Genomic DNA, 26,744 nt, shown 5'->3' with positions numbered 1-26,744 from the left:
ATCCTATCCCTCCCCTCCAGCGTATCTACCACTCCTCCCAGTTTAGTATCATCCGCAAATTTGCTGAGAGTGCAATCCACACCGTCCTCCAGATCATTTATGAAGATATTGAACAAAACCGGCCCCAGGACCGACCCTTGGGGTACTCCACTTGATACCGGCTGCCAACTAGATATGGAGCCATTGATCACTACCCGTTGAGCCCGACAATCTAGCCAGCTTTCTACCCACCTTGTAGTGCATTCATCCAGCCCATACTTCCTTAACTTGCTGACAAGAATACTGTGGGAATACATAGCTGCTAACACTGAAAAATGTTTTCCAAGGGTCACTTCACGAAATAAGCTGAAAGCTATTGGGTTGCTAGACATGCCTCTCATCCTTCTGTATTGGTCACTGGTCACTGTGTGCATTCTAACCAACTGTAGGCTATGTGTTCTCTGTTCCTCCATATATTTAACTATTGAATCTGAAGTAGACAGTTATATTAATAAAATTGCTCAAAAATACTGACCCTTACAGCTTTCAGTAAGACAGCTACCAGGGAAAGAAATAAAATCAAGCAGCACAAATAAGGAAGTTAGGTGTGTGAATGTTGTTTGTTTTTCTCCCACTTCTTCCATGTTTGACTTCTCCTATCCTTATCAGTTCTTCTGGTTTTTTCCTCCTTATCTCTCCCCTGTGTCTGAAAAGAATTTCCTTTCCATTTTCCTATTCACACCATTTTCTATGATCCAACCCTTTGCTCCCCTTCCTGATTCCCATCATTCCCTGAACACTCATATTTGTCATCCTAGTTTCTTCCTCTGTTCACTCACTTTCTATGATCCCACCTATAATAATTAAAACTTAAATAACACTTTATGAACAGAGTAATAGGTATAATCTGCCCCACACTCCTGTAAAGTGCATAAGTAAGTATTGTCCCCACTTTACAGAATGGTATATTAAGAGAGCAAGGTTTTACATGACATCTTCTGGGGTGTAGTTGAGACAATAACAAGATTAAAACACAGGAAAAAGTCCCTTGTTTCCAGTCACTTGCTTAGCCTATTCATGTTGCCTCTCCACTCTGTGGCTGCTCAGCATTAGAAAGTTAGTCATCCATGTACTGCTTCCATTTAGCTATGGAGGTGTGACTCTGTAGTATCTCCAGGCTGAGATGACCTGATTGCAATTAACTTAGAACCAACAGAAGAGGGATACAGTACTTCCAAAACCACATTCAACCTTGCACTTTTTTACCCAAGCTCTGACACCTGCACTAGTGTGAACTGGAAATGCATTCTAGGTATTCATATTCAAAAGAGCTCATCAAGCAGCACACTTGGTGCAGAATGCCCTGAACTGTAAGAAACAGTTTGGGAAGTAAGAACGGGTAGACAAGACTCAGAAATTATTATATGTGAGCATATGGCCCAGGCTTTTCAGAGATATCTGAGGGACAGTGTGAAGAAACAGAGAAGCAAGTTATTAATTATAGATGACTAAAAACTGATAATTTTGAAATAATTACGGTGAGCAGAAGTAAGTAGTGAGAAAGGATAGCCAGTGGGTAGGTGCTAGCCTAGGACTTGGAAGTCCTGGCTTCAAATTCCTGCTTGGCCATAGCCTTTCTGTGTCACTGTAGGCAAGTCACATAACCCCTCTTGGAAGGTCTATACACCCTGCTGCAGCAAGCTTCCCAGCCTGGGTCGACAGTCTGGGCCTTGTGCTAGCATTGTGAAAATAGCTGTGTCGGCAGCACTTGGAATCTGAGTCTTGGGCTGGAGCTCAGACTCTGGGGGCTACATAGACATACCCTCTGTGCCACCGTTCCCCAGCTCACAGGGGTTGTCATAAATAGGGGTAAACCCCTTTGAAATCCCTCCTGGCCAGGGGAAAGCGCCTCTCACCTGTAAAGGGTTAAGAAGCTAAAGGTAACCTCGCTGGCACCTGACCAAAATGACCAATGAGGAGACAAGATACTTTCAAAAGCTGGGAGGAGGGAGAGAAACAAAGGGTCTGTGGGTCTGTCTATATGCTGGTTTCTGCCGGGGATAGACCAGGAATGGAGTCTTAAAACTTTTAGTAAGTAATCTAGCTAGGTATGTGTTAGATTATGATTTCTTTAAATGGCTGAGAAAAGAATTGTGCTGAATAGAATAACTATTTCTGTCTGTGTATCTTTTTTGTAACTTAAGGTTTTGCCTAGAGGGGTTCTCTATGTTTTTGAATCTAATTACCCTGTAAGATATCTACCATCCTGATTTTACAGGGGGGATTTCTTTATTTCTATTTACTTCTATTTTTATTAAAAGTCTTCTTGTAAGAAAACTGAATGCTTTTTCATTGTTCTTAAGATCCAAGGGTCTGGGTCTGTAGTCACCTAGGCAAATTGGTGAGGCTTTTTACCAAATCTTGTCCAGGAAGTGGGGTGCAAGGTTTTGGGAAGTATTTTGGGGGGAAAGACACATCCAAACAGCTCTTCCCCAGTAACCAGTATTAGTTTGGTGGTGGTAGCGGCCAATCCAAGGACAACGGGTGGAATATTTTGTACCTTGGGGAAGTTTTGACCTAAGCTGGTAAAGATAAGCTTAGGAGGTTTTTCATGCAGGTCCCCACATCTGTACCCTAGAATTCAGAGTGGGGGAGAAACCTTGACAGGGGTGTTGGGAGAATCTGTACACTGAAGATTGTGAGGAGCTCAGATACTGCAGTAATGGGAGCCATATCAATATCTTAGCTAGATAAACATGAAATCTCTTATTTCAAGATGCTGCTTTAACCTTTAGTTTGGCATCCTATACTCATGACCATGTAAGAGCAAAAACACTTCACGACCCACTAGCAATTCCTACTGACTTACAGTGTACAAATTAATGGAACCCAGGCAGATATACTGGCAAAAACACCTCTGTTTGTCACTAACATCAGGCTGCAGAATTCCATGTGAAATAAAGGCTCGTTTGTTTGTTTTTCCCCTGTTCTGAATATCAAACTCTGCAGGTTTTTGTTTTGTTTTTCCTTTTTGGGAGGGGTGGGGGATTAACCAACCAGGTCTTATTGCAGGAGAGCTGCTTGCCCTGATCTGGCTAACGTTCTGTCATCATTTCCATTATCAGTCTTATTTTCAGAGCTTTATAATTCAGCTGTAAAAAGCTCACTCAGGCTGAAACCTTCTTTGTTTAACAGACTCTTTACACTGCTATAAATTTTTAAAAGCTTCTTTAAAAAAAAATCTTTCCCAGGCGCTCAGTCATTAATGGGAACTGACGTTTTTGGTGCTTTCTTACTGTTCCAATAAAAAATAATAAAAAAAAACCCCTCTCACTCTGACATTTAACTTTGAAGCCTGGTTACTGCTCCTTTTGCACTAACTACGCTTCATCAAGAGCTCTGGAAGGATGGTCAGTATGCAAGGTAACCAAGCAAAATGCCACAACAAGGCTCTCCAGGCTATATTGTACCCTCCTGAATGTTAACTCGATTGATAGGGTTTACACCCCCTGGAATGGACTGCGGGGGGGAGGGGGGTGCTGAGAACCCATAGACCTCCCTAGTTCCACAGAGATCTGCAGGAGGTCAAAAGCACTTGTGCCAGAAGCCCTCTCCCTCCTGAGACCTTCTGCCTCTCCAATGGGAATTATAGGGGATCCTGTTAGACAGCTCCTCCACCTGACACTACCCCCTTTAAAGTTAATTTCACAGCGTTGGATAGTGCACACAACTTACCATAGTGTCAGGATGCACTGACATTTCCTTAACTCCCCATTGGGTTTGTATAGGGTCAATGAACACATGGCACCTTCCTCACAGCCTGCTTTTCCCAAAACCCAGCTGCCCATCTCCCACTGTGGACCCTGGCTCTCCACTGGCTCTTTAGACCAGGGGGATAGTGTTAAGGAAGGGGCTGTCCACCTTCCTCTCTTTCCCATCCCTTTCCCTGTAGGCAGGGGGTGATTTTACACCTAGAAATTCCCCTCCTTGCATGAATCCCAAAGGAAATGATGGACAGGTTTCCTTCTGGACATACTGATATGGCACTACTAGAATTCACTGTGTCAGTCTGCAGAATGAGGACTCCCCATGTATACAAAGGAATCCAACAATATTATGGAAGATCCACAGAAAACTACTTTGAGATAGACTGTCACAAGGACATAGACCATTGATGCCACTCCAAAAGTATCCCAGTAAAGGAACCAAGGAGCCACAATTCCCTCCTCCTCCTCCTGAGGAGTAGTGCTGATCACAATTTTCCCCCTCCCCCTTGCCAGAGACTGGCTCAGCTCTGAGAGCTAGTGAGTAGCTCCACTCGTCTCCTGCCCACTCACTCCTGTGTACCTGGACTCAAATTCCAAGTAGCCTGTGTAAAGGAAGTTCTTACTTCCCAGTGCAGGCATGTAGTCCATGTGGAATTTAAACAGTGCATAGGTCTTATGCTGGCTCCCTGCACAGGGGTGAATGCCAGACAAACATACCAATGTTTTAATGATTTCTGTAAGTTAAAATGCAAACCACTTTGTTTGAGTTTGAAGATTAAAATATTTGCCTGCAATGTTTTGAGCCCAAATAACAGAATTGTGCTCCCGTACAAGAATCAGAACATGAAAATGACTAAAAAAACAACCATGTGATGGACTGAGTTCTATTGTCTAATGGGAGCAAAATGCAAAAACTAAACAAAAGCAGATAAATAAAAGCTAGATTTTTAAAGTTCTTTCCATTGAAGAAATGAAGGTGTGGTTGTAGCAGGTAAGGACATTACTGTTGACACTGTCAACATTTCGACTTTCTTTGCAACATAAAAACAAATCAATCCTCTCCTAATGGAAAATGACAAAATCACATGGAAAAGAACCCCCTGCCTCACTCACATATTAATTCTTAATTTTATTTTAATACTAAAAAGTATGGAGAATCCAAAAAAGCTATAAAATCACTTTGACGTGGAGAGTATCCCCTTAATTCTGAATTTCACTGCTTTTGTTGTTTCTTCCAACCGTTGGGGGGGGAGCATTTTTTGAAGCCCTTCCTTTATTTTCAGGTGCAAAAGGTGTGTGTACAAACTAGGTAACTGTCTGTCTAGGAACCTACTCTGCAAGAGCACAAAAAGGAAGCCAGTTAAAGGAACTCCTAGGGTCACATTTTTATTATGTACACAGTTTATGGACTTTAGGTCTGATCCGGAATTCCTTGCACCTATAAAGCTTGCACTGACTTCAGTGGAAGTTTTGCATGTGTAAAGAGTATAGGATTGGACCTGCAATATAAATGCTTCCTCACCGGGCCCATATCTTTCCATTTCATTGCTAGATCTGTTGGAAAACATTGATTTTTAATTTTTGGTTAGAGTGTTGTGTTTTTTTTCAAAATGAATTGTAAATTCTGATTGGTAAAAGGGACTTGCTCTGGCTTCCCTCTCCTTCAGTTCAGATACAGAAGCTGTCTTGCCTCTGAAAAGATATACTTGCCAAGGACCATATCCTTAATGAAGTTCCAGATGGTTATGACTTCAGTCATACATTCTAGCCAGTCGTCTCAGGTTAAACAAGCAGTTTTGTTCCTTTCTTACATAAGCACCGAAAGACAATACTATACTCGAGTGCATAAAAATATTTTAACTGGTGATGATTTCCAGACAAAATTAACTTGCAGTTGATGCCCACTTGCTTAAATTTAATTCATCTGGGTTCAAACTAATTGCTTAAAAGGAGAAACATTTCCTTTTCTACACACTTTGGTTTCAACCTCCAAAACCATTGCTAGAAATTAGTCTTAACCACCCCGTTGTCTGCCTCAGAAACCAAGCTCAAATCCATCACTTTAATGACATCAATAACAAATACACAGTTTTAAACCCTATTGTGAACAGTGGCATATCAAGGACTATGTGTAGTTGTCATTTCATTAGTCACTAGAAAAACACCATTGAAACCAAAAGAGCCTAACCATGACAAATTATTCAACAGTTTAACCCGAGACATTAATGAGCGCTAAATAGCTTGTTTTCATGCTTGCATAAGGAGATTTGTTTAAAATCCCACCCACATCCACTGAAAGTCACTTGGCTACATAGCCTTATTCTTGTCAAGCTGGTTTTCCTATTCCAGCTAAAATGGAGGGTTGTGAATGTTTGTTGAAGGATGCCCTCTCTTTTTCTCTCACACAGAGGCAAGACACGCGTCTTGCTTTGTTGCAAATTCGAACAATGTGCTGACCTACAAATGAGCTGATTATACAGCTTCCTCTCCTCAAACTAAAAGCTTTCCGAACCAAAGGTGGCCAATGAGGCCATTTCTCCTCCTTCCTCCCCCCCCCCCCCCGCAAAGTTAGACAATTCAGAATCAATTTCAGATGCATAAATATATGCGCCTGATTCTGCTCACGCTTACACACTAGTAAATCAGGAGTAACTCAAAGGAGTTATACTAGTATAAAATTGGTGTGGGAAGAAAATCAAGCCGTATATGTTAATTCCACTTCCCCCAGTCTTTTTGTCTATTTTGCCATTTTTTTAAGCAACCCTTTCCCACTGCTGCCCACAATAGATAAGCCACATTTTAAAATATAGTTTGCGCTAACAGACTTGGCAGCTTTCAGTTTTTTTGAAAGTTGGATTGAAGTTAGTAGAGTCCTTGTTGCCTGTTTGATAAGCAAGGCCTGATCTGACAAGATGTTCACCTCCTGCAAGTTGCCTGTATCTCCTAGCCAGACTTCAGTGAGAGTTGAGGGTGCTCAGCCACCCCCCAGCCCCCGCCTTGCGATTTGAGCTCTAAGCAAATAACATGATTGTGAAAACTCGCAGTAGGACCCAGCTGTGGCCTCTCTCTTCTGAGGGGCAAGAAAAAAGGAGCTAATTTCTTCCCTCCTGAAGAGTGAAGGAGGGTGTTGGTCTCTCATATTCTTTAAACACCAGGGCTGTTTTAATGCTCCACCCATTTTAACTTCTCCAGGCATTTTAACTTCCACCATTGTCAGTCTTGAGTACTTAGAAGGCTGTAGTAGAGAATTACATTTGAGTACCTCACAATCTTCAGTGTAGTTTCCCTCACAACACCCCTGAATGCTGGGGAAGTGCTATTATCCCCATTTTACAGGTGGGGAACTGAGGTACAGAGAGACTAGCAGTGGGATTTACAGAAGCACTAAGGCAGGGCCATCCCTAGGGGAGTGCGGGGCCCAGGGTGGAAGTGACGGATACGTCTCTTCTGAGACTGACAGTGCTGGCCAATCGCACTGGCCTGTGGGGCCCCCCAAAGCAAGGGGCCCGGAGGAGGGGCCGGGGGGAGAGCAGGGTGGAAGTGATGGATTTGTCTCTTCCAGGACGAACTGTGACAGCCAATCGCACCGGCCTGCAGGGCTCCCCAAAGCGTGGGGCCCAGGCGGTCACCCCGATTCGCCCAAGGGATGACTCTGCACTTAGGCATCTAACCTGCTTAGGTGCTTTTGAAAACCTCACTGTAAGTGACTTGTCCAAGGTCATACAGGAAACCTGTGGCAGATTATAGACTTAAGAGACCCACATTCAAGTCCCAGACTAGTGCCATGGACTTTGGGGCAGGACTCCCTTCAACTTAAATTCCTGAAATGTGAATTAGTTAAAAAAAAAAAAAAAAAACTAAACAACAACAACATAACTTGAAGTGTTTTGTTCCCTTTAAGAAGAAACACTTAACCAGACAGCTCTGCTATAATGTTCCAACGGCGCTAACTCTGCTTTTTGCTACATAAAGGGAAAAATGTCATTCAAACAAGGCATGAGTAGAGCTCGAAAACAGGAGCAGTCTCAGAAACGCACTCCAAAAACCTGTGCTGAGTTCCAATATAAAACTCTTTTTCAGTCCATATGGGAGAGCTCAAACATTTACTGGGCTACACTTGAAGGGTCTGGCTTTTCTTTTAATTAAATTTATATGGGAAAAAACATCTTATTTTGACCTGATGGGTTTTTATGTCAAAGCTTCTTTTATCAAAACCTAACTTTTGGACCAAATTTCACTTGACAGTATCCCATTTAAAGAGAAAAACAGTTACTGTAAAATTATTCCATACTGCATATGTGCGCAAAAATCTAATCACTCCCCAAATTCAAGTACTTATAAAAATATGAAGCCCTCTAATCATTTTAAATTATGCTGCACAGTGAGCTTAAATTTTGCAAGTGTTTTACTTTTTTTTTTTTAAAAATAAACCCTATAGTTTGCAAGTTTTTCAATTTGGATTTTGGGATAATGGTTCAGGACACAATGAACTAATTTTAAAATGTAAACGTAAAAAAAATAGTACCAGTGAGTGACAAATTAGAGAAAATAGAAATTATTTCAGAATACATTGCCTTCCACTGCTTATACAGTGAGGCTTCTCTAGGTCAGCCTTTTTTGGCAATGAAAGACAATAAAAATACATACTCTAAACTCTCTTGGTAAAGCTACTGTGTCTGACATAACACGAGCTCAGAGGCACAGAGAGGTTACTGAACCTTGGCTCCCAGCTACATTAATCCCTATTATAATCACTCTCATGACAACACTTTTTTAACCTCTCAAACTCCCTGGCTCCCAAGAATAGTAACGCAATAAGGGGAAAGAAGAGGAATGGGGAAGGACTTCTTTTAAAACTGTAGAAGTGAGGCGAATAAAACCGTCTCCATAGGTGCCTTTTAACCAGCTCTAACTGGGTTCTCCCTTTCAAATGGTTTGTTAAATGTAGAAAAGACCTGATTTATAAAATGACCAGTACTTTTGTGAATTATAAGCTTGCACTCTGCAGCGCTGCACCATGAACTGGTTTAAGCCAGCTCCTGTGGAGGATTCCTCATCTCCCCCTCTAACTAACGTAAGGGGACCCATCACACGCACGCACGCACGCACGCAAGCGCGCTACCTGGACCAGGGGTCTCGGCATGCATGGTTAGGTAACGGCTGCTGTGTGCAAGTTTACACCCCTCCACCCCCAAGCAGATGGGCAGGGAACAGATGGAGCTTGACCACCAGCCATCACTGCTGAGCTGTAGAAGGGGTAGTAATTTGCTGCTTGGCTTAGGCCAGAGTGATTTACTGCCCCACTGAAGCAAGGAGAGAATTGTGGGCCCCTAAGACACCCAACTTGAATCCAGAGTTTACCAACCCCAAAGTTGGGGGGGGGAGGGAGCTCTTTGGATCCAGGATGCTGGCTCAGTGTCATCTGAGACTGAGCTGCCCCACATCTGTCAGTTCATACCCAATGCTGAATGTTACTCGGCACAGATTTTTTCTTCGGTGTCTGTGTTTGTTGTTTCTAAACCTAAGCTTTTTTTTAAAAAAACCCTGTTCAGAAGTGCAAAGAAACTGACACAACTGTGCACACTGGCCCTTTCAGAGCCGCAGTGGTGAGCCATGTATCCAGGTCTGCTAGGAGTGTGAATGACTGACCCCACGCTCTGCATAATGGGAGCTTTGGAACTGTTATGGTCTGTTGCACAAATCTTTCTTGGCTCGCGCCCTGCATATATTATGGCCTGCAATGTCTGTGTGGATCGTACCAATGCAAGTGAAGCACACGCACACCAAATTACTCTGAAGAGGCGGAGGGAGGTAGGGAGGGTGGTGGAGCCCTGCTAAATGGTGATGCCTGGAGACATTATACCTGTCTAAATTGTAATGTCTGCAGAGGCCCTGCAGCGTGCAGTGGCCGTTGTTTCATCTCTTACGAAGGTTGCAGCCATGTCCTCTGCCCACCCTTCTGTACAGCTACCCTCCTGTGCGGGTGCATGGGGAGAAGGGTTTCTCAGCACACCATTCTGTTACAAAGCAGAAGCCTGATCCTGTCCCCAATGAAGTCAGTGGCGGAAATCCTACAGACTACCCAGGGAGCAAGCCTGCTCCTGAAACCATTTCCTATGCAGAATGCCCACCGAGGTCAATGGAGTATTTTAAGTACAAATCGATAACAAGGTAAGTAAAATATATTACCAGCAGCAGTGGTACCATTGCCTATCATTAGGGTTGCCAGACAGTTTGCATTAGAAAACCTTGTTTTCAGTTGCTTATAACTTTGCCAAAACTCAACCATTTGGGCTCAAATTTTCCAAGCTGGGTGTCTGCCTCAGGCTGCATTATGTATTAGTTTACTTTAATTTCAGCCAAAATGATTCAGCCATTTCTGAGAATAAGGCTAGGGGAAAAATGTTGTTTTGCCCATGTTAAAAATCCTGGTGATTTTGTTGAACAGCTCTAGCATCCCCATGCTCTGGAGCAGGGATTTGAAATTTGGGAGGTGGTGACCTTAGTATCAGATATGTTGCTTTTGCTGTCCCCATGTAAATCCACACAAATTTAGCCAAGTTACAAGCTTCTGAAAAATTGCCGTTTGCACATGCTCAATGGAGACTCAGATTTTAGCAGCTAAAATCTTTGAAGATTCCATCCTCCCTGAGCATGCTGTAGTCTGGGCTGAGCAGGACTCTCCCTGCAATTCCCTCTCTGGGCTGCTGCGGGCTGGGCTAGTTCGAGCTCCAGACACCAGAGCTGAGAGCAAGATAACTGTCTCTCCTGTGCTCTCAATGACACTCCTCTACAACCACCACCTGCCCACTCTCTTGCTGGGCCCAGATCACTTGGTCTGATGTGATGGAGCTAAAGGCGCCAACCCTGCTGATGGCCTATAGCAGGGATCGGCAACCTTTGGCACGCAGCCCATCAGGGAAATCCGCTGGCGGGCTGGGACGGTTTGTTTGTCTGCAGCGTCTGCAGGTTCGGCCGATGGCAGCTCCCACTGGCCGTGGTTCGCCGTTCCAGGCTAATAGGGGCTGTGGGAAGTGGCGGCCAGCACATCCCTCAGTCCATGCCACTTCCTGCAGCCCCCATTGGCTGGAGTCGGCGAACTGTGGCCAGTGGGAGCTGGGATCAGCCGAACCTGCGGACACTGCAGGTAAATAAACTGTCCCGGCCCACCAGTGGATTTCCCTGACGGGTCGCGTGCCAAAGGTTGCTGATCCCTGGCCTATATGGATGTAAATATGACGCCACATGATGGAATTTCTGTTTTTTTTCAGTTTGCCTTTTTAAAAAACCGAGGCAATTGCACACAAACTGTGTTAAATAATATTAAAGTGGCAAAGTCAAGAACTCAAAAGTTAGGAAATACCATAATTAACATTGCCTTTCCAACTTAAATTTGCCCTGTATGTGCTATGCATTATGATACAAACTTTACTGACATGATCAACATACTATTTTTCTAATGGACCTTTGCCTCATTCAATGCACAGGATGGATCTGCTTTGGAGATTGTGTCGAATCAGGGTTGTACAGTAAAGGAGACTGTTGTCTGTAAGACCTCTGCTTCATTTGCTGCAGAAGCTGGAAGGTGTACAGTGAATGTGGCAGGGGATTGCAGGATGAGGTTTCATTGTTAAGGCAGTTGAACATTGCCCTGAATAATTGGATTCCACTTCTACCTCTGGCACAAAGTTTCTGTGGGATGTTAGTCAAGCTGCTTAAACCAAACTTTTCACAGGTGGCCACTAAGTGTTCCTCATTTTCTGCGTACGTAACTTGAGACCGTGGACTCTGATTTGCAGAAGTGCTGAGCAATCACAGCTGCAGCTGAAGTCAATGGCAGCTGTGCTTTGAACATATAAAATGCTATATAATGTTAAGTACTCTCAAAAATCAGGTCCTAGACATCTCAAATTGTGCACCCAAAATTATGGATATTTTTGACCGTAGTCTCAGTGTGTCATTTCCACATCTGTAAAATGAGGATAATAATATCCCCTTATCTCAGAAGGATTTTTTGAAAATTAATTTATTAATATTTGTGAAGCACTCAGATGTTATAGTGATGAGTGCCAGAGAAAGCCCAGAGGGAAAGAAATAATTCTGTCTCCAGAGTCGGGTTTAAACAGCATGCAGTAAATAAGGCACGGGGCCACACTTTGTTCTATGAAGATAAAACAAAATATTGAATAGCTGCTCATTAAGTGAGCATCATTCATCCTGTGTACTTAATGAGGGAGGGGTCCTATGGGAAAAATAGTATGTGATCATGTAATTAAAGACTGTATCGTACTGCATATACAAAAGTGGGCAATACTGAAGCTGCACAGGCAACCTTAATTCTGGCATTTCCTCATTTTTGAGTGCTTGACTTTGCAACCTGAATAATGTTCTTTTAACAGAGCTTTTTGTGTGTAATATACATTTAAAGTGTACATTAAAGCTAAGAAATCTGTCCACTTACTCAGTAATATCTGTCTCTTAGATGTCACAACCTTCCAAAAGGAGAGACTAACTGTTTCAACCAAGTACTCATGGAATGGTAGAACACACGATTTAATGAGTGTGAGCTATTTGGAAGAAATTATATTCTTAACCTGGTGCGACGAAAAACCTCAGTGCATAGCCATTAAAGGTAACATTTTCAATAAGTGACTTGGGAGCCTAAGTCTCATTTTCATTGTGATGCTTTTGAAAATGTTATCCTTGTCTTTTAAAATGACTCTTGTTTTGACCGCCAAGCTCAGGAGCTGAAACACAGCGTAACTTACGTTCATGGGTCTGTCTTTCAGCCTCCTGTGTGTCCAACACATCCACTTGCAAAGGTGCCAGTTTCATTATGGTGCTGGTTTTATGAACTAGTGTTTGATAACACACACACACACAAGTCCAAAAGCAAGCAGTCTCCTGAACATAATCCACAGAGCAGACATATGAGAGTCTGTCTAAAGCAATGAGGGTGAAAACAGAAAGTACATTATCCATATAGTCAACTTTTACACCAAGGAATGAAAATTATTGTAATTGATAAGGGAGGGTTTGCTCAATATCCTAGGAATTTCAACACTGAAGCAATGATAAACTTTTGGATTTCAAATGCGTAAAATATACTTTTTCAGTTCTCTAAACTTCTTATTTATTTGTAAGACGCTATTGCCTCCAAGCCCCAATCAAGATCTGGTCCTCATTATTGCTAGGTGCTGCAAAAACACAAAAGTAGATAGTCTTTGCCATGAGAAGCACTTTCCTTTCCCTCTGCGCACCTCATTAATTGTACATCCTCATGGGGGGGGGGGGTGTATTTTATCTCTAGCACTCTGTTTTTTAGTTACTTTTGTGTCACTTAAAAATATAGGACTGAATTTTCAAAAGAGACTATTTTGAGTATGTTTTTTTCTTTTTGACCAATTTAAGATTTACTAAAGGGGCTTGATTTTAGAGAGTCTGCACTTTCAGAAAAATCAGCCTGCCTTTGAAAATGTAGGCCATAGATTATACCATATTGGAGCAGATAGTTTGCCCATCAAGTTTGATATTGTACATTTCACACTACCTTTGGCAATGGCCTATCCTATGCATGGTGCTTCCCAGGAAACCTCCACTGGCTATACAATGTTGTTCATAGAGAAATAATTTCTTCCTGACCCTAGGGTTAGTTAAGTGATCTCTGGCCGCATGGGTCTGGGTTATCCCTGTATTTTAGCACCTTAAATTACAAATGTCACTATGAGATTTATCCAGTCCTTTCTTAAATCCTACAATACTATTTTATTTAGATGGTTATTGTCCTGTCTAGCTCAGAAAGACAATGTTACTAGCCTCTGAACTCTCACTAGTGGTGGTATTCAGGATCATTTCCACTACACTGGGGATACAAGGAGTTGGATAGGGCCCCAAGATTAAAAAAATAAGTAGCAAACTAATTAGTACTGGTTTACTGTGGTTGTGATTCTGACAGCCTTATTCATACTGAAGAGTCCCAATGAAATGAAAGGGGCGATGCGAAAAGTAAGGTGACGCAATGAGAGTGAAGTTGGCAGAATCTGGCACTGCGTGACGAGGGACCTGGAGGCAGCAAAACCATCTGAGTTGGTGATATGCAGTGAGAAGGGTGTATGTGGTGCTGTGAAACAAGTTACATGCCAGAGGCAAGGTGAGTGGGTAGTATGAAAGTTTGACTAAGGAAGAAACAGGTAAAATATGCTGATGCAGGACAGCAACACAAACCTTGCAAGCATTTCCAAAAGCTCGGTGCTAGCGGTAGACCCTAAAGCAAGCCTACAATATGCAGCTGGCATCAATACAATGAAGAATGATACTCTTTTCTGATCTTGCAGCTGCTGTAGGCACAACCAGCTTTTTTTATTTTTAAAGCAAAAGGCATGTGAGTCCTTTTTATTGCTAGATTTTGTTCTTCCTTCCTTGGACGAATATCCACACTGCTAACATAAGGGAAAATCCCACTCACAATACGTATTTGGGGTCTCACATGCACATAAGCAGCTAAGCTGGCATGGAAAACAGAAATGGCATCAATTTTATATTATTGTGGGAAAAGAAAGTGAGGACATTGGGACGGTACTGAACCTTCCCCTCTCCATTTGCTCTTCAAGCCATATTGTCTATAACAATCACAGTGTATTATCATCTTTCCATACTTTCGGCTGCTTGTGTATTGCTTCAATGTTTTAGTGAGGTGGAGAACATTGTGGCCTGCAGCTAGGCCATCTCAGGTTTTGATCTCGACTTGGATGACAGACCTGCAAGAAGTGGTATTTGTGATTCATCTAAACCTATGACAATAGTGGGGACATCATCATCTTTCATCCGTAAAAGTGTCTTCAGGGGTAAGAGGCAAGCACGTGGGCAACACTGGTCAAGCTTGTGCAGCTGCTGGTTCTGCTATACCTGTTCTATGGACAAATAGGGAGCTTAAGTCTTCAGGCCTGTCAGTCCAGAACCTTTCGCCAGCACTAGAAACATGACACTAAAAAAAAAGCCCGTGCATTGTGTATTAGTGAAAATACACACAATGAACTCAAATGGCGACTTAAAGGAGTTGTGGTGAATGTTTTGTGATGGCTGCAAGCAGCCTTGCGTGTTATGAGTTACACACCCATATCAGGTTTCAGGGTGGTAGCATGTTAGTCTGTATCAGCAGAAAGAACGAGGTGGGCTTTAGGCCACGAAAGCTTATGCTCAAATAAATTTGTTAGCCTCTAAGTTGGCACAAATACTCCCATATCAGAAACAAAGCTAACCCTTCAATGTCTATTATAATGCCATACCTCAATATGTACTTTACTACAAGGTATTTAAACTAAACTAAGAGTCTTCCCAAAGCCTCTGAAACCAAATGGGAAAAATACATATTAATTGGGGAATGGAGAAATGTTCTTCAGTCCATCAGTTATATTAGGTTTCATGGAAAGTGCATGATTGCAGAAGGTAAACCAGATGCAGTGTGTGCTGAGTGAAACATGTCCTCCAATTTACATCATTAATGTATCTTAGAGAAACAAGGCCTGGCCTTGCAGTCCACTGAAGTCAGTGGGAGTTTTGCCATCCCCTTCAGAGGGTAGAAGATTGAGGTCATGTTGCTTAAGACAGTGGCCCTCAACCAGGAGTCCGGGGCCCCCTGAGGGGCTGCCATTAGGTTTCAGGGGGTCTGCCAAGCAGAACTAGTGTTAGACTTGGTAGGGCCCAAGGCAGAAAGCTTAAGCCCTGCTGTGCAGGGCTGAAGCCCAGGGCCCTGAGCCCACCACCTGGGGCTGAAGCAGAAGCCTGAGCAACTTAGCTTTATGGGGTGCTCTGTGGTATGGGACCCTGGGCAGTTGCCCTGCTTGCTACTCCTTAACACCAGCCCTGGCGTAGAAAACAGTTGCTGTGGAACAGGTGGGCCATGGAGTTTTTATAGTATGTGTGTGGGGGTGGGGGAGCAGCTCAGAAAGAAAAAGGTTGCGAACCCCTGGCTTAAGAAACCCTGGGCCTGACCTGGAGAGGTTCTGAGCACCTGCAAATCCCAGAGCAATTAATGAATGGTGTGGGTGCTTTGCACTTTCAGGATCAGGCCCTAAGTGGTTTATGTTATATGGCAGATAGTCATGGTGTACGCATTTGAACAGCATAGCACAGCAGCACTCAACATTGCTAAGCCCATATGATCACATTCCAGCTCACATCTTATCGAATGGAACTGCTCATAACACAGACGTAAAGACCTATCAATGGCAGAAACAGCAACTTTCAAACTATGCCCCTGCTGGTCCTTATTTTGTTCTCATTTACAGTGGTAGAAATCCAGAGTAACCTAACTGATTTCAACAGAGTGAAAGAGATAGGAATCAGGCCCCGTTTTTCTAACCTCCACCAGGATGAGAATCCAGCACCCTTTTTATAATATCTCAACGACCTCAGTGTTCATTTAAAATGAAAATTTCCTGACTATGCCAACATATTACCAAATTCATATTTAACCTGTGTTCATCTTCCAGAATACATATTGCTTAAAACATTTTTTTAAACAATGTTTAATATAAAATACAAGTATAAAGTGGAATCTGTGCGTATGTAAAATGTGCTCTTGTTCTGAAAACTACACATCTCCTGGCACTACACAAACTAACCACAGTGGAAAAACATATTCAAATCAGTATATATTGGGTTAAGAAGGGGTTGTTGTAGCAGTCTTTGAAAGCAAGCTAGGAAATATTCTAAATAGGGGACACACTGCATGTTTTAACTGCTGTGATAATTCTGCATAAAGAGATGTGAAGGATCCAGCTCCTTGCCGTAGCATGCCATGTATCACTGAATAAAATTACTGCCATGCAGTCTGTTAGTGAAGGAATGCGTAAACAGGCAATGTAGCCTTGCATCAGTTCCACAAAATGTTGCACAACACAAATGCCTCTCGATGTGTCATTTCCTGCTTGGCCACCAGCCCAGCTCCTGACAGTCAGTCAAAAATAAAAAAAATAAAAAAAAACGAAAGAGATTTAAAGCTGTTCTACTCTAAAGCACATTCCACCAACCCCAGACTTACCCCTCCACCCCCACTCCTTGGAAGAAAAGAGAGAGAACTTCCTAAAAGCTGTTACGGTTCTAAGTCTAAGAATCTCAAAAATCTCAATCACTGCTCTGCATTTTATAAGCCAGTCGGCCAAACAGTTAATACCCAGACTGACCAGCTCCTCTTGCTAGCTTGTGCTTGTCTTTTGTAGAGCATACAGACAAAAAGACAATGTTTGCTCATACCTTTCATCACGTGTGTACCTCACAGGCTTCAGCTGCAGATAAATATTCTGCAAGTAAGTGTAATGAAAGCAGAGTTTTTCTCCTACCAATTAATATATACTGAAAGCAGGGCTGACGTTAGGGGGTAGCAAGCAGGGTAATTGCCCGGCTCCACGCCACAGGGGGCCCCACGTGACAGGGCTCAAACTTTGGCTTCAGCCTCTCATAGCAGGGTTCGGGCTTCAGCTTCAGAAAGGTTGCAGAAATCCAATGTGTGAGCAGGTAAGAGAGACGGGGTAGGGGCCTGCTCCTTAGTTTTTGCCCTGGGCCCCAGCAAGTCTAACACCATCCCTGGCTGAAAGCTCAAAATTTCCCTTCCATTTGAGTGGATCACAAAATGTAGTCTAGCCATTTGGAGACTACATTTTATAAGGCTGGTACATTAAAGACAGGGGCGGTTACATAACAGAATATGTCAGGTATTTGAGAAGGCACAAATTTGCCCCAAGATCCCTGCCCCACCCACTCTCCAGATTCTATTACCCTGCATGCCATGCTCCGTCCTAATCCAACACAAAGATTGAGCAGCAGTGTAGAATTCCCTGAACTGCATTCTGGCTAACTCTGAGTTAACTAGTCAAAAACCAGCTCTTTCCTACAAAGAGACACAGGAAGAGGTTCACCTTTCCCCCATGTAAAAATGGGCAGCTTTTACCAGTTCACTTTCTAGACTCAATCTAACAAGGTAACCTGACACCATTGTCTTAAAATATTTTAAAATAATAACAAAGCAGAGCGAGGTGAAAGCAGCAAGCTTCTACAAGTAGATGTTTAATGCAGCTAGACAGAGCTAATATTAAGAGCTTGACTTTCCAAACTGCTGAGCCTCCAAAGCTCCAACTGAAGTCACCAGGTGCTATGAGTGTTCAGCACCCCTTCAGGTCAGGCTCTAAATGATTGCAATATCTGTCAGGGTATTGCTGCTGCTCCTACGGGAAAACATACAGTGTTTGTTCTCTCGAATCAGCTTGCCAACAGAAGGTCAAAGTGCCTTGCCTATCAACACGCCTTACAAATTCAGGATCTAAAGCATGAAGTCATGTTTTAAGACGATAAGCTGGGCAACCCAAGTAAATGACATTCTGTAAAGATGTGCATAAATTTATGTTTACGCTACTTAGGATGAAGGTTCTAATAAGTCATCAGTTGTGTTCCTTTAAAGGGAAGTTTTATAACTGAGATGAATCACAACTGCAAAAGATCAAAGTTAAAAAACATCAATGATGCCATGGGGTACTTTTTAATCTTGTAATGAATGATGATCATGTGCTCTTATGAAGTTGGTCCAACTGCCAATGCCAGATGTGTATATTAAGAAAAGAAATTGTTTGTGATGTGACAGCCCTGGATTAGCCGCCAGAGAGAGGAAAAATAGGATAACATGCTTCAGACATTTGAGTGAAATGCAGGTCCTGGCAAAGAGGGGCACTGTTTGCTGATACATAACTCATTAAGAAAAATACATCTGCTATCAGAGCCACTTGTTGAACAGAAGTCATTATTGCCCCCAACCACCATAGCTTTCCTCACGCAAGGCAGGTGCCAAATGTGCTAATTTATTACATTGATTAATGCAATTACTAAAGAGCAGAAATTAGTGCAGGGACTCTCAGAAGAAAAACACTTCAGTGAAGCTTCTACAGAAGAGTCCATTTTCCAGAGCCGCTCTCTCCCTAAAATTCATATCAATGACTCCCATTCAAAACAACTAGTGAGTCTCTAGCTCTTATGATCCCGTATCTTATACATCAGTCCAAAACAACAGAGCTTGCACAAACCAACCAACTCTGAAGATGAGCATCACAAACCAGCCAAACAACATTCCAAACTTAAATTGGTCCTTCTTGGCCACATCTGACTGACTGGAAACGACATACAAGTGGACTCCATCAAAACTACAGGAACTGATTTTCAGAGTTATTGAGCATCCACACTTAAGAGTAGTAGATGCACATCACATCTGAAGATCTGTCCCAAAGAGACGAGAGTAAAAAATTCAAGTTGGTCTTAATAGGATTTCTAAGATATAGCCTGAGGTTTTTTTAATTGCTTATTGTGATGGTGCAGTCCCAGTCTAATTAGATTGTTCCTTCCACAGTCTGTGCCATCCCTGCCTATTCAGATGCTACTCTCTATACACTCTTCTCCCTCCACCCCCAAACTCACACTGTCTCCTCTGCTTGGAGATATCCAATTTCATGGATGCATCAACACATGGAAGCAGCCCCTAAATGGATTAGCCAAATTCATTCCTGATGTAACTAACTCCTTTAGCATTACACCAGGGACACATTTAGCCCGAAGTCTCCAAGCAGGTTAGACAGGGCCAGTAGTCACAGGTGAACACAGCATCTTTGGCAAGAATAGAAAATTTACCAAAAGAGAGTAGACAGACAAAACACTCTCTGCAATGAAACCTGAAAGCAGAAAACCTCCAACAAGAGCAGGCAGCACTGGGGGCATCTATGGAATGAAATGCATAAGAGCAGAGTTGCTTGACTGTTCTCACTTGCTGATTGGGGGAAAATTATGCAGACGGGACAGGTCTTATGTAAGGCAGAAGACATTTTAAACCGCTTCTCCCAATCTTAGGGGAAGGACCTGCAAAATCATCTGTATCGGCCTGGGAGCCACTTCCACTTGTGTACAACTCTACCTACCTGTACCTTTGCGGTATTTTAAGTAAAAACTCCCTATAATCTCCTCAAAGGTCTAGTCTGAATTTGCTGATCAAAGACAAAACAATGAATTGAGATGCTTCCATTAGGAAATATTTTTAATGTGGTTATTCATCAAATAATCCTTAATCTCTACATATAATTTAAATACAGCTAGACCTGGTTAATCCCAATCAATCTGGAAACACTGTTTCTAGCTAGATTAAGAAAAAAATCTAGGACTGGCTCCTCAGTGGTACCTGCATGATGCAAGATTGATTACCAGTTAAACCTGCCAGCCAGACAGATAAACCAAGATGAATTAACCAGGTCTGACTGTATCTATTAGTAGGAGTTATCTATAACAATTACTGGAACATAACCAAACACAACTGTCATAACAAGAAAGCCAGCAATTATTTCAAATAGATTTTTGATAATTAAGGCGTGTGCATATTATAAAAGGTACAGGGGTGAGTGAAAGTATGTTTTTTTAATTAAACACATTCTCTGTGCTTGGGAAATACACAAAGACAGCGGTGTCAAAATGCTAGGGCTTTTATGGTTACTTATTTCACTCCTTAGCTCCCAGGATCTGTGGTAAGTACCCGGTTGAAAATGGACGTTGTGCTAGGAAAATCCAATTTCAGGTGTGACGTGATTAACCAGCGGTCATTGGGCCAGAGGCATTAAGTGTATGATGGCAAATGAAATCCTGAGCAAAGGAGGAGGCATCACTTTGCATTTCCTCGCATCCACTGAGACTGATCCTGCATGGCACTGAGAGAGTCTGCTAACTTCTGAGTCTCCTCAGTTTGAAGGCAATGGAATTTGAGGGCACACAGCACCTTGCTGGATTGGGTCCACTGTCCCAAAATCAAATGATACATGGAAACAGTAGGCCTGATTCTCATTTACACCAAGGCCCCTTTACACCATACTGGCAGTATAAAGGACCGTTAGTGTAAATAAGAATCAGGCCCACTGTTTCTAATGTTCCCATATAATGCCAGAGTGGTGTAAAGGGGCCTCAGTGTACATGAAATCAGGCTCAATATTGCCCTAATTCAGAAGAATTTAAGCACATGCTTAATTTCAAATGTATGAGTAGTACCACTGAGTTCAATGGAACTACTCACATACTTCAGAGCTAAGCATGTGCTTAAGTATTTTGCTGAATGGGGATCTGTTTCACAAAGAAATATATTCCATCTATAAGACTCTATTAAACAACATTAACATTTTACTTTTACAGACTCACATCAGCAGATATTAGAGCATAAAGAGGGAACATAGTACTTACTCCTTGGCTCTCTTGGTCCATCCACTGTAACTTTTATAGCTCTGTGGTATGTAGCGACTTGCGGGGGGTTCGTAAGGACAGTTATTGTTAAGGTAAAACTCTTCCCTACAGAGAGAACAAAAATAACAAATGAAGAATGACTATAACATGAAAACAGCTATATTCATGGGCAGTAAAGAATAAAAGGCATTTACAATTCTTCCCAGTCACTTCCACAATCATGAAAATTAAAAACACAAACTAATCATAGGAGTTTTCTTCCCCTTCAGTTATACTCTAATAGCAGTAATACCATCCAAGTGTTGACAGTTTAAGATTTCTTATTTAATATTAGATTGTGACACAAGGATAGAACAAGAGTAATTCACTACTGAGGATAAGCCAAATTCTGCTCTCATTTGTACCACTGTAAATCCAAAGCAACTCAGTTAACTTAAATAGAGTTATTTAAGTTTTACTGTGGGGTGACAGAGAGCAGAATTTGTTCCTAATGTTATTTACTTCACATTGTTTTATCATTTTATTTGTTTGACTTCACTACAATAATACGAGGGAAAAAATATACATTCCTCATGGGTGCCATTTAACATTTAGTGTCTCCGTCCTTAATCTGCCTATCATGATATGATGCTATCTTCGTTACTGGAGCAGATGTTTTTTCTTACATATACTCCATCTATTAAATCTTTAAATATCTATCCACTGACAGTGAGAAACTGTTTTTGTATATATAAAATATTTTCTATCACAAATCTGCATTTTAACTTTTCAGTGTTACATTTCATATAGACGTTGTACACGATGATCTGCAGCCTTTGGCACAATGAAGAACTAAATAAATAAACCAAAAGACTGGATCTCAGCATACATTCTCCCAAGACACTGGCCTCTGTTCTGCAGACTCACTGACAGTTGTAATCAGTCAGATATGCAACGGTTAGTCACGTCAGATAGTCAAAACTGCAAACTCTTTCAAGACAGGAAAAGGTGGGCGTACAACAGTGACTCAATAAAACAGTCAGCAATCTCGGGCCTTATTGCTCATTTAAGCTGCTACTTTACCAGAATCTTAAAACCCTTTTGTTGGGTTTTTTTTTTTTCTGGCCAGTGACTTTTTTTCCCTCTCGTTGAACTCTGAAGGCATTCAATCAAAACACAAATCTTAAACAATATGTAAGTGCGCAAAACTTAATGCAATCAATTCAAAGCCTAATAGAGAACAGGCTATATATAAACCCTAATACAGAACAGGTCTTTGGCTGTCAAATCTAGTAATTGGTCTTTCTTTTCAAGCCAAGTCAGATACTTTCAAAACCTGCCTGAGACACACATCATTTACTACCAAGCGTACAACTTCAGACGGTCTTGGCCATATTTTTCTAAGAGCAAGCGACAGAGAATGTTTCAAGAGAATAGAACTGTCATGTCGAGTAAAATAACTTTCCAGGTGGAACTGTGTTCCAGTTGCGCCCATTTCTCCAACAGATACAACTGAGAGTGAAGTCTGTGAATTCCAGGCTCTGGCAGCGGGGGTGAAAAACCAAAAAGGTCACATTCTGGTAGCAAGCAGCAACAGGAGCATGTGGAAGAAGTTAGCTGCCCTCATCCTTGCTACTCTAGAAAAAGGTAGAGAGAGACCCTTCTGCAGGTCTCTCAAAACTGACATTGCAGAGAAGAGTAACTATAGAGTAATAGCAGGAATTTAACCTATTGCTTACACAAAAATTCACCAGTGATATTTCACCCATTTGTACAGGGGTGGCTACTGCTAACATCTATGGGAGTTTCCAAGTGCATCTACAGACAGCATTTGGTCCTGCCATATTATGGTTTTATTAATATGTCAAATGGTCATAAAAGCCTGTCTAGATTAAAAAAAAAAACACGATAAAGCACACTGCTTGTGACAGTTCAAAAATTCATTCTACAACCAGACAAGTACTGCAAGGTTTTCTAACCCCAAAATATCTCTGCATAATACAATGGCCAAAAAATACACACTTCATATAAAGGGCTATATTTTGCCTTCTGCCAAGGCCTGTGCGCATGTCTAAATTATCATCCTGCCAAAGCCTAACTACGGGCAGTTGAGCACGTCTCATTTGAAAGGGGGAGAGTTTTCTTTTCCCTACTTGATATTCTTAGCTAAACAGATGCAATAACGTATCAGCATTCAGGAAGTCTCAGCCCTCCAAGTAACCAATTCACGGCTTTTTGTTGTACAAGGGCCCAATCCTCAAGGTGCTGAGCACCCTCTACTTCCAGGGAAGTCTAAGGGGATTGAAGGCATCGGCACCTTTTCAAAATTGGGGCCAAAGTACATTTCAGAGGATTATGTATTTGTGTGGACACTTACGCTTTCCACAGTTAGATGTAATTGATTTTCTGGATATCTTTCATCAGCTGCAAAATATTCCTATATACCTTTTTTTTAATAGCTTTCTCTGTGCCCTTAAAAATTTAAACTATTTACTTCTGGTAGCTAATGAATAATTATAGTACTCTTTAATGAGCCTCACAGGGTAAGAAATTATTTGGCACTCTTGCTTGAATGTGTCCCCAAACTGTGCATTCTTTGTCATTAACACATGTGAGTGCAACTGACATACTAATGGGCAAGACTGACATATGTTGGAGCCTAAAGCTAACAAGAGAAATTAGCTTGGAAGCAGACCTGGCGACCTGTGGATGTGTTGCATATTTTTTTCATCCAGATGTTAATGTGCTTAATTCAAAATATCAAGACACAAAAAAATTAAGGGCCTGATCCAAAACCTATTGAAGATGGGAACATTCCATTGACTCCAATGGACTTTGGAGCAGGCCCCTAAGGATAAGTTAGTGCCCTACAACCTCACATAAGCAACTCCCACTAATGGGACTTCCGCATACACATTTAGGGCCCAGTGTTAGGGTACTTGTATTTCCCCATCCAAAAAAAGTGTCTGTGTTGCCATGGGATAGAAAATAAACAAAACGGTGAAGTGGCAGGTAATCTCTTTTGTTGGATAATACTAAAATGTGCAATCAGAGTATCCCCATTGGATCATGGGAAAGAAGGGAAATGGAGAGAAGGTAAAGAGGTAGGTTGATGATTCAGACTTGATGTTTAAATTTAGAGATACAAAGATCAAAGAGGGAGCTATTTTGACAGATGTATATGTAAAGTCAGACACAGGTGTGGATTAGTTTCTTGCCTCTGAAAAATGACTTCTTTACTATTTTATTTTTCCTATCCAACTTCATGCACCCACCAGTATTCTTCTCTGCTCTCTTTGTAGCTTTCTCACGTCTGTTTGCTACTACTGTTTGCTTTCCTGCTATTTTAAGTGGTGTTATAAAAATCTATCATTAATGATAACTCTCTCTCTCTGTTCTGTCTAAGTCTGGAAGACAAGTCTGGACCAATTTCTCCATCCCGCCTCTGGCAGCAGAATGTGGCATTTCAGATCTTCCACCAAGTCCCGGCTGCTTCAAAGGAAAATCCCTACTTTCTTCCGTTAAGATCATAAGAAATATAGGGGGAGGGGGTCAGCTCTGTTTGGACATAATTACACTTCATCAAAAGAAGCTTTCTTCATCTTCCATGCGTGAAAAGTCTGCAAGCAGTTAAGTCTGTCTTTTTTCTTTCTTTTTTTTTTAAATATAAAAATTGCTATTTGGGAAACTAGCCAAAACTCAGAAAGCCAATATAGTAAAACAGTGCACACCCTTTGTTTTTCTTTGAAGTTTCTTAAATAAATATGTTGAGAGTTTGTAAAGTACACTATCACTTTTCCATAGATGTTACCCAGATTGATCAGAGAAAACTTCTTAATCAAAGTCTGAAGAACACAAAAGATAAATGAAACTACTTTGGCCAAATTTGAAAAGTGTTCTATATATATATAAAATAAAAATTAAAATATGTGTGTATATGTATATAGTCCCTGATCCTTTAGATACTCTACTTCATTTCCTATGTTTTAATAAAAAAGTATATTTCATAGGTTTCAAATGAGATTCAGAGTGCACAGGTAGTACATCATATGTCAGTTCTTTTTCATCACTTGTTATGGGATATAACTACTGTACTTTTACTGTAAGGCTGCACCGGTAGTGGAGCCAGAGAACCTTCCGATTTAATCCATCAACGGAAAGACAAAAGCAGACAGCAACTTTTATTTTTTTTTTTAAAGGAAGTAAGACAAATGGAAGAGAAGAACACCTCATCCTAGAGGGAAGTGAACTCCATTTTTATATCGTATTACCTTTGCCGTAGAGTGGTCCTTTATTATACATAATTTTAAAAAACTTAAAAGCTAAAAAGTACGCATTATTGGCCACATACCTAAAACAAAATCTGCTCACTGGAAACACTTATAATGGTAACAATGTGCCATCTGATTTGAACTACAGAGGCAGTTGTCAGAGGTTTGACTTTCTCTGATAAACGATCGCTCTGTCAAAGCTGGATTGCAACTCCTCTACATAGTGTATTATCATAAAATTAGCATTTTTGTTAACTTTGCAACAGAGAGTGTAAACTTTTTTTTTCCCCACTGGATGACTTTTTAAAAACTAAGTATTACATGAAATAAACAAAAATATTTAGGCTGAATCAGTGGCCTGATATAGCAAACCCCCCTAAGGATTCCTTCAGTAAAAACTGACAAGTCAGTTTCCTTCAAGGCATCCTTTCAGTCGTTAACTCAAATTTTAAAGCAGCTGCAAGAATTTTAAAAGGAAATTCTTTTCAATCTTGCCTTGGTTATAAAAGCTTCTTATGACTGGAGTATAGATTTCAGATTAGAGGAAGCTCTTAAGCAGCAAAGAGATAATTTCAGAGCTCTAAATCTTTAGGAAACTAGAAAGTTATATTCTCTGCCATTCTGATGTAAGCAATGTGTATTAGCGGTTAAATTTCATTCAAACCAAAAGCCTACAACCAAGGTTTATAAAGTTAAGCAAGCTACAGAACAGAACATAAGATTGCATGTTGCAGCACATGTGGAGCCTGATCCAAAGCATGCTGAAGTCAATGGAAAGCCCTATGGGATTAGGCCCATAAAGTGTATGGCCTATAGCAGGGATCAGCAACTTTTGGCATGCGGCCTGTCAAGGAAATCCGCTGGTGGGCAGGGATTTGTTTACCTGCAGCGTCCGCTGGTTCGGCCAATCGCAGCCCCCACTGGCTGCGGTTCGCCGTTCCAGGCCAATGGGGGCTGCGGGAAGTGGCATGGGCCAAGGGATGTGCTGGCCGCCACTTCCCACAGCCCCCATTGGCCTGGAACGGCGAACCGTAGCCAGTGGGGGCTGCAATCGGCCGAACCTGCGGACGCTGCAGGTAAACAAACCGGCCTGGCCCGCCAGCGGATTTCCTTGACAGGCCGCATGCCAAAAGTTGCTGATCCCTGGCCTATAGCTAGGGCCCTACCAAATTCATGGCCATAAAAAACGCGTCACGGACCGGGAAATCTGGTTTCCCCCTGTGAAATCTGCTCTTTTGCATGCTTTTTCCTTATACGATACAGATTTCATGGTGGAGATTAGCATTTCTCAGATTGGTGGTCCTGACCCAAAAGGGAGTTGCAGGGGAGTCACAAGGCTATTTTAGAGGGCCTGTGGAATTGGCACCCTTACTTGTGTGCTGCCTTCAGAGCTAGGTGGCCAGAGAGCAATGGCTGCTGAGTGAGGGCAGACAGCAGTGCAGAAGTAAGGGTGGCAATACCATATCAGGCCATCCCTACTTCTGCGCTGCTGCTG

At 41.9% G+C, this 26,744-nt stretch overlaps 1 protein-coding gene across 3 annotated transcripts in view; it reads right to left on the bottom strand.

Moving 5' to 3' along the window:
* The window catches only part of RUNX2 (RUNX family transcription factor 2), a 281,113-nt gene that overhangs the window by 157,856 nt on the left and 96,513 nt on the right, over positions 1–26,744 (bottom strand). For all 3 annotated transcript variants that reach the window (XM_084624547.1, XM_084624548.1, XM_084624549.1), the window contains exon 5: positions 21,000–21,104. In XM_084624547.1, coding sequence (XP_084480673.1) covers positions 21,000–21,104 — 105 coding nt within the window. The remainder of the gene's footprint in view (positions 1–20,999; positions 21,105–26,744) is intronic.

Source organism: Lepidochelys olivacea, assembly GCF_965140295.1.
Source record: "Lepidochelys olivacea isolate rLepOli2 genome assembly, chromosome: 3".
NCBI lineage: Eukaryota > Metazoa > Chordata > Testudines > Cheloniidae > Lepidochelys > Lepidochelys olivacea.
Note: the sequence above shows the minus strand (reverse complement) of the source record. Positions and strands in the feature narration are given on the sequence as shown.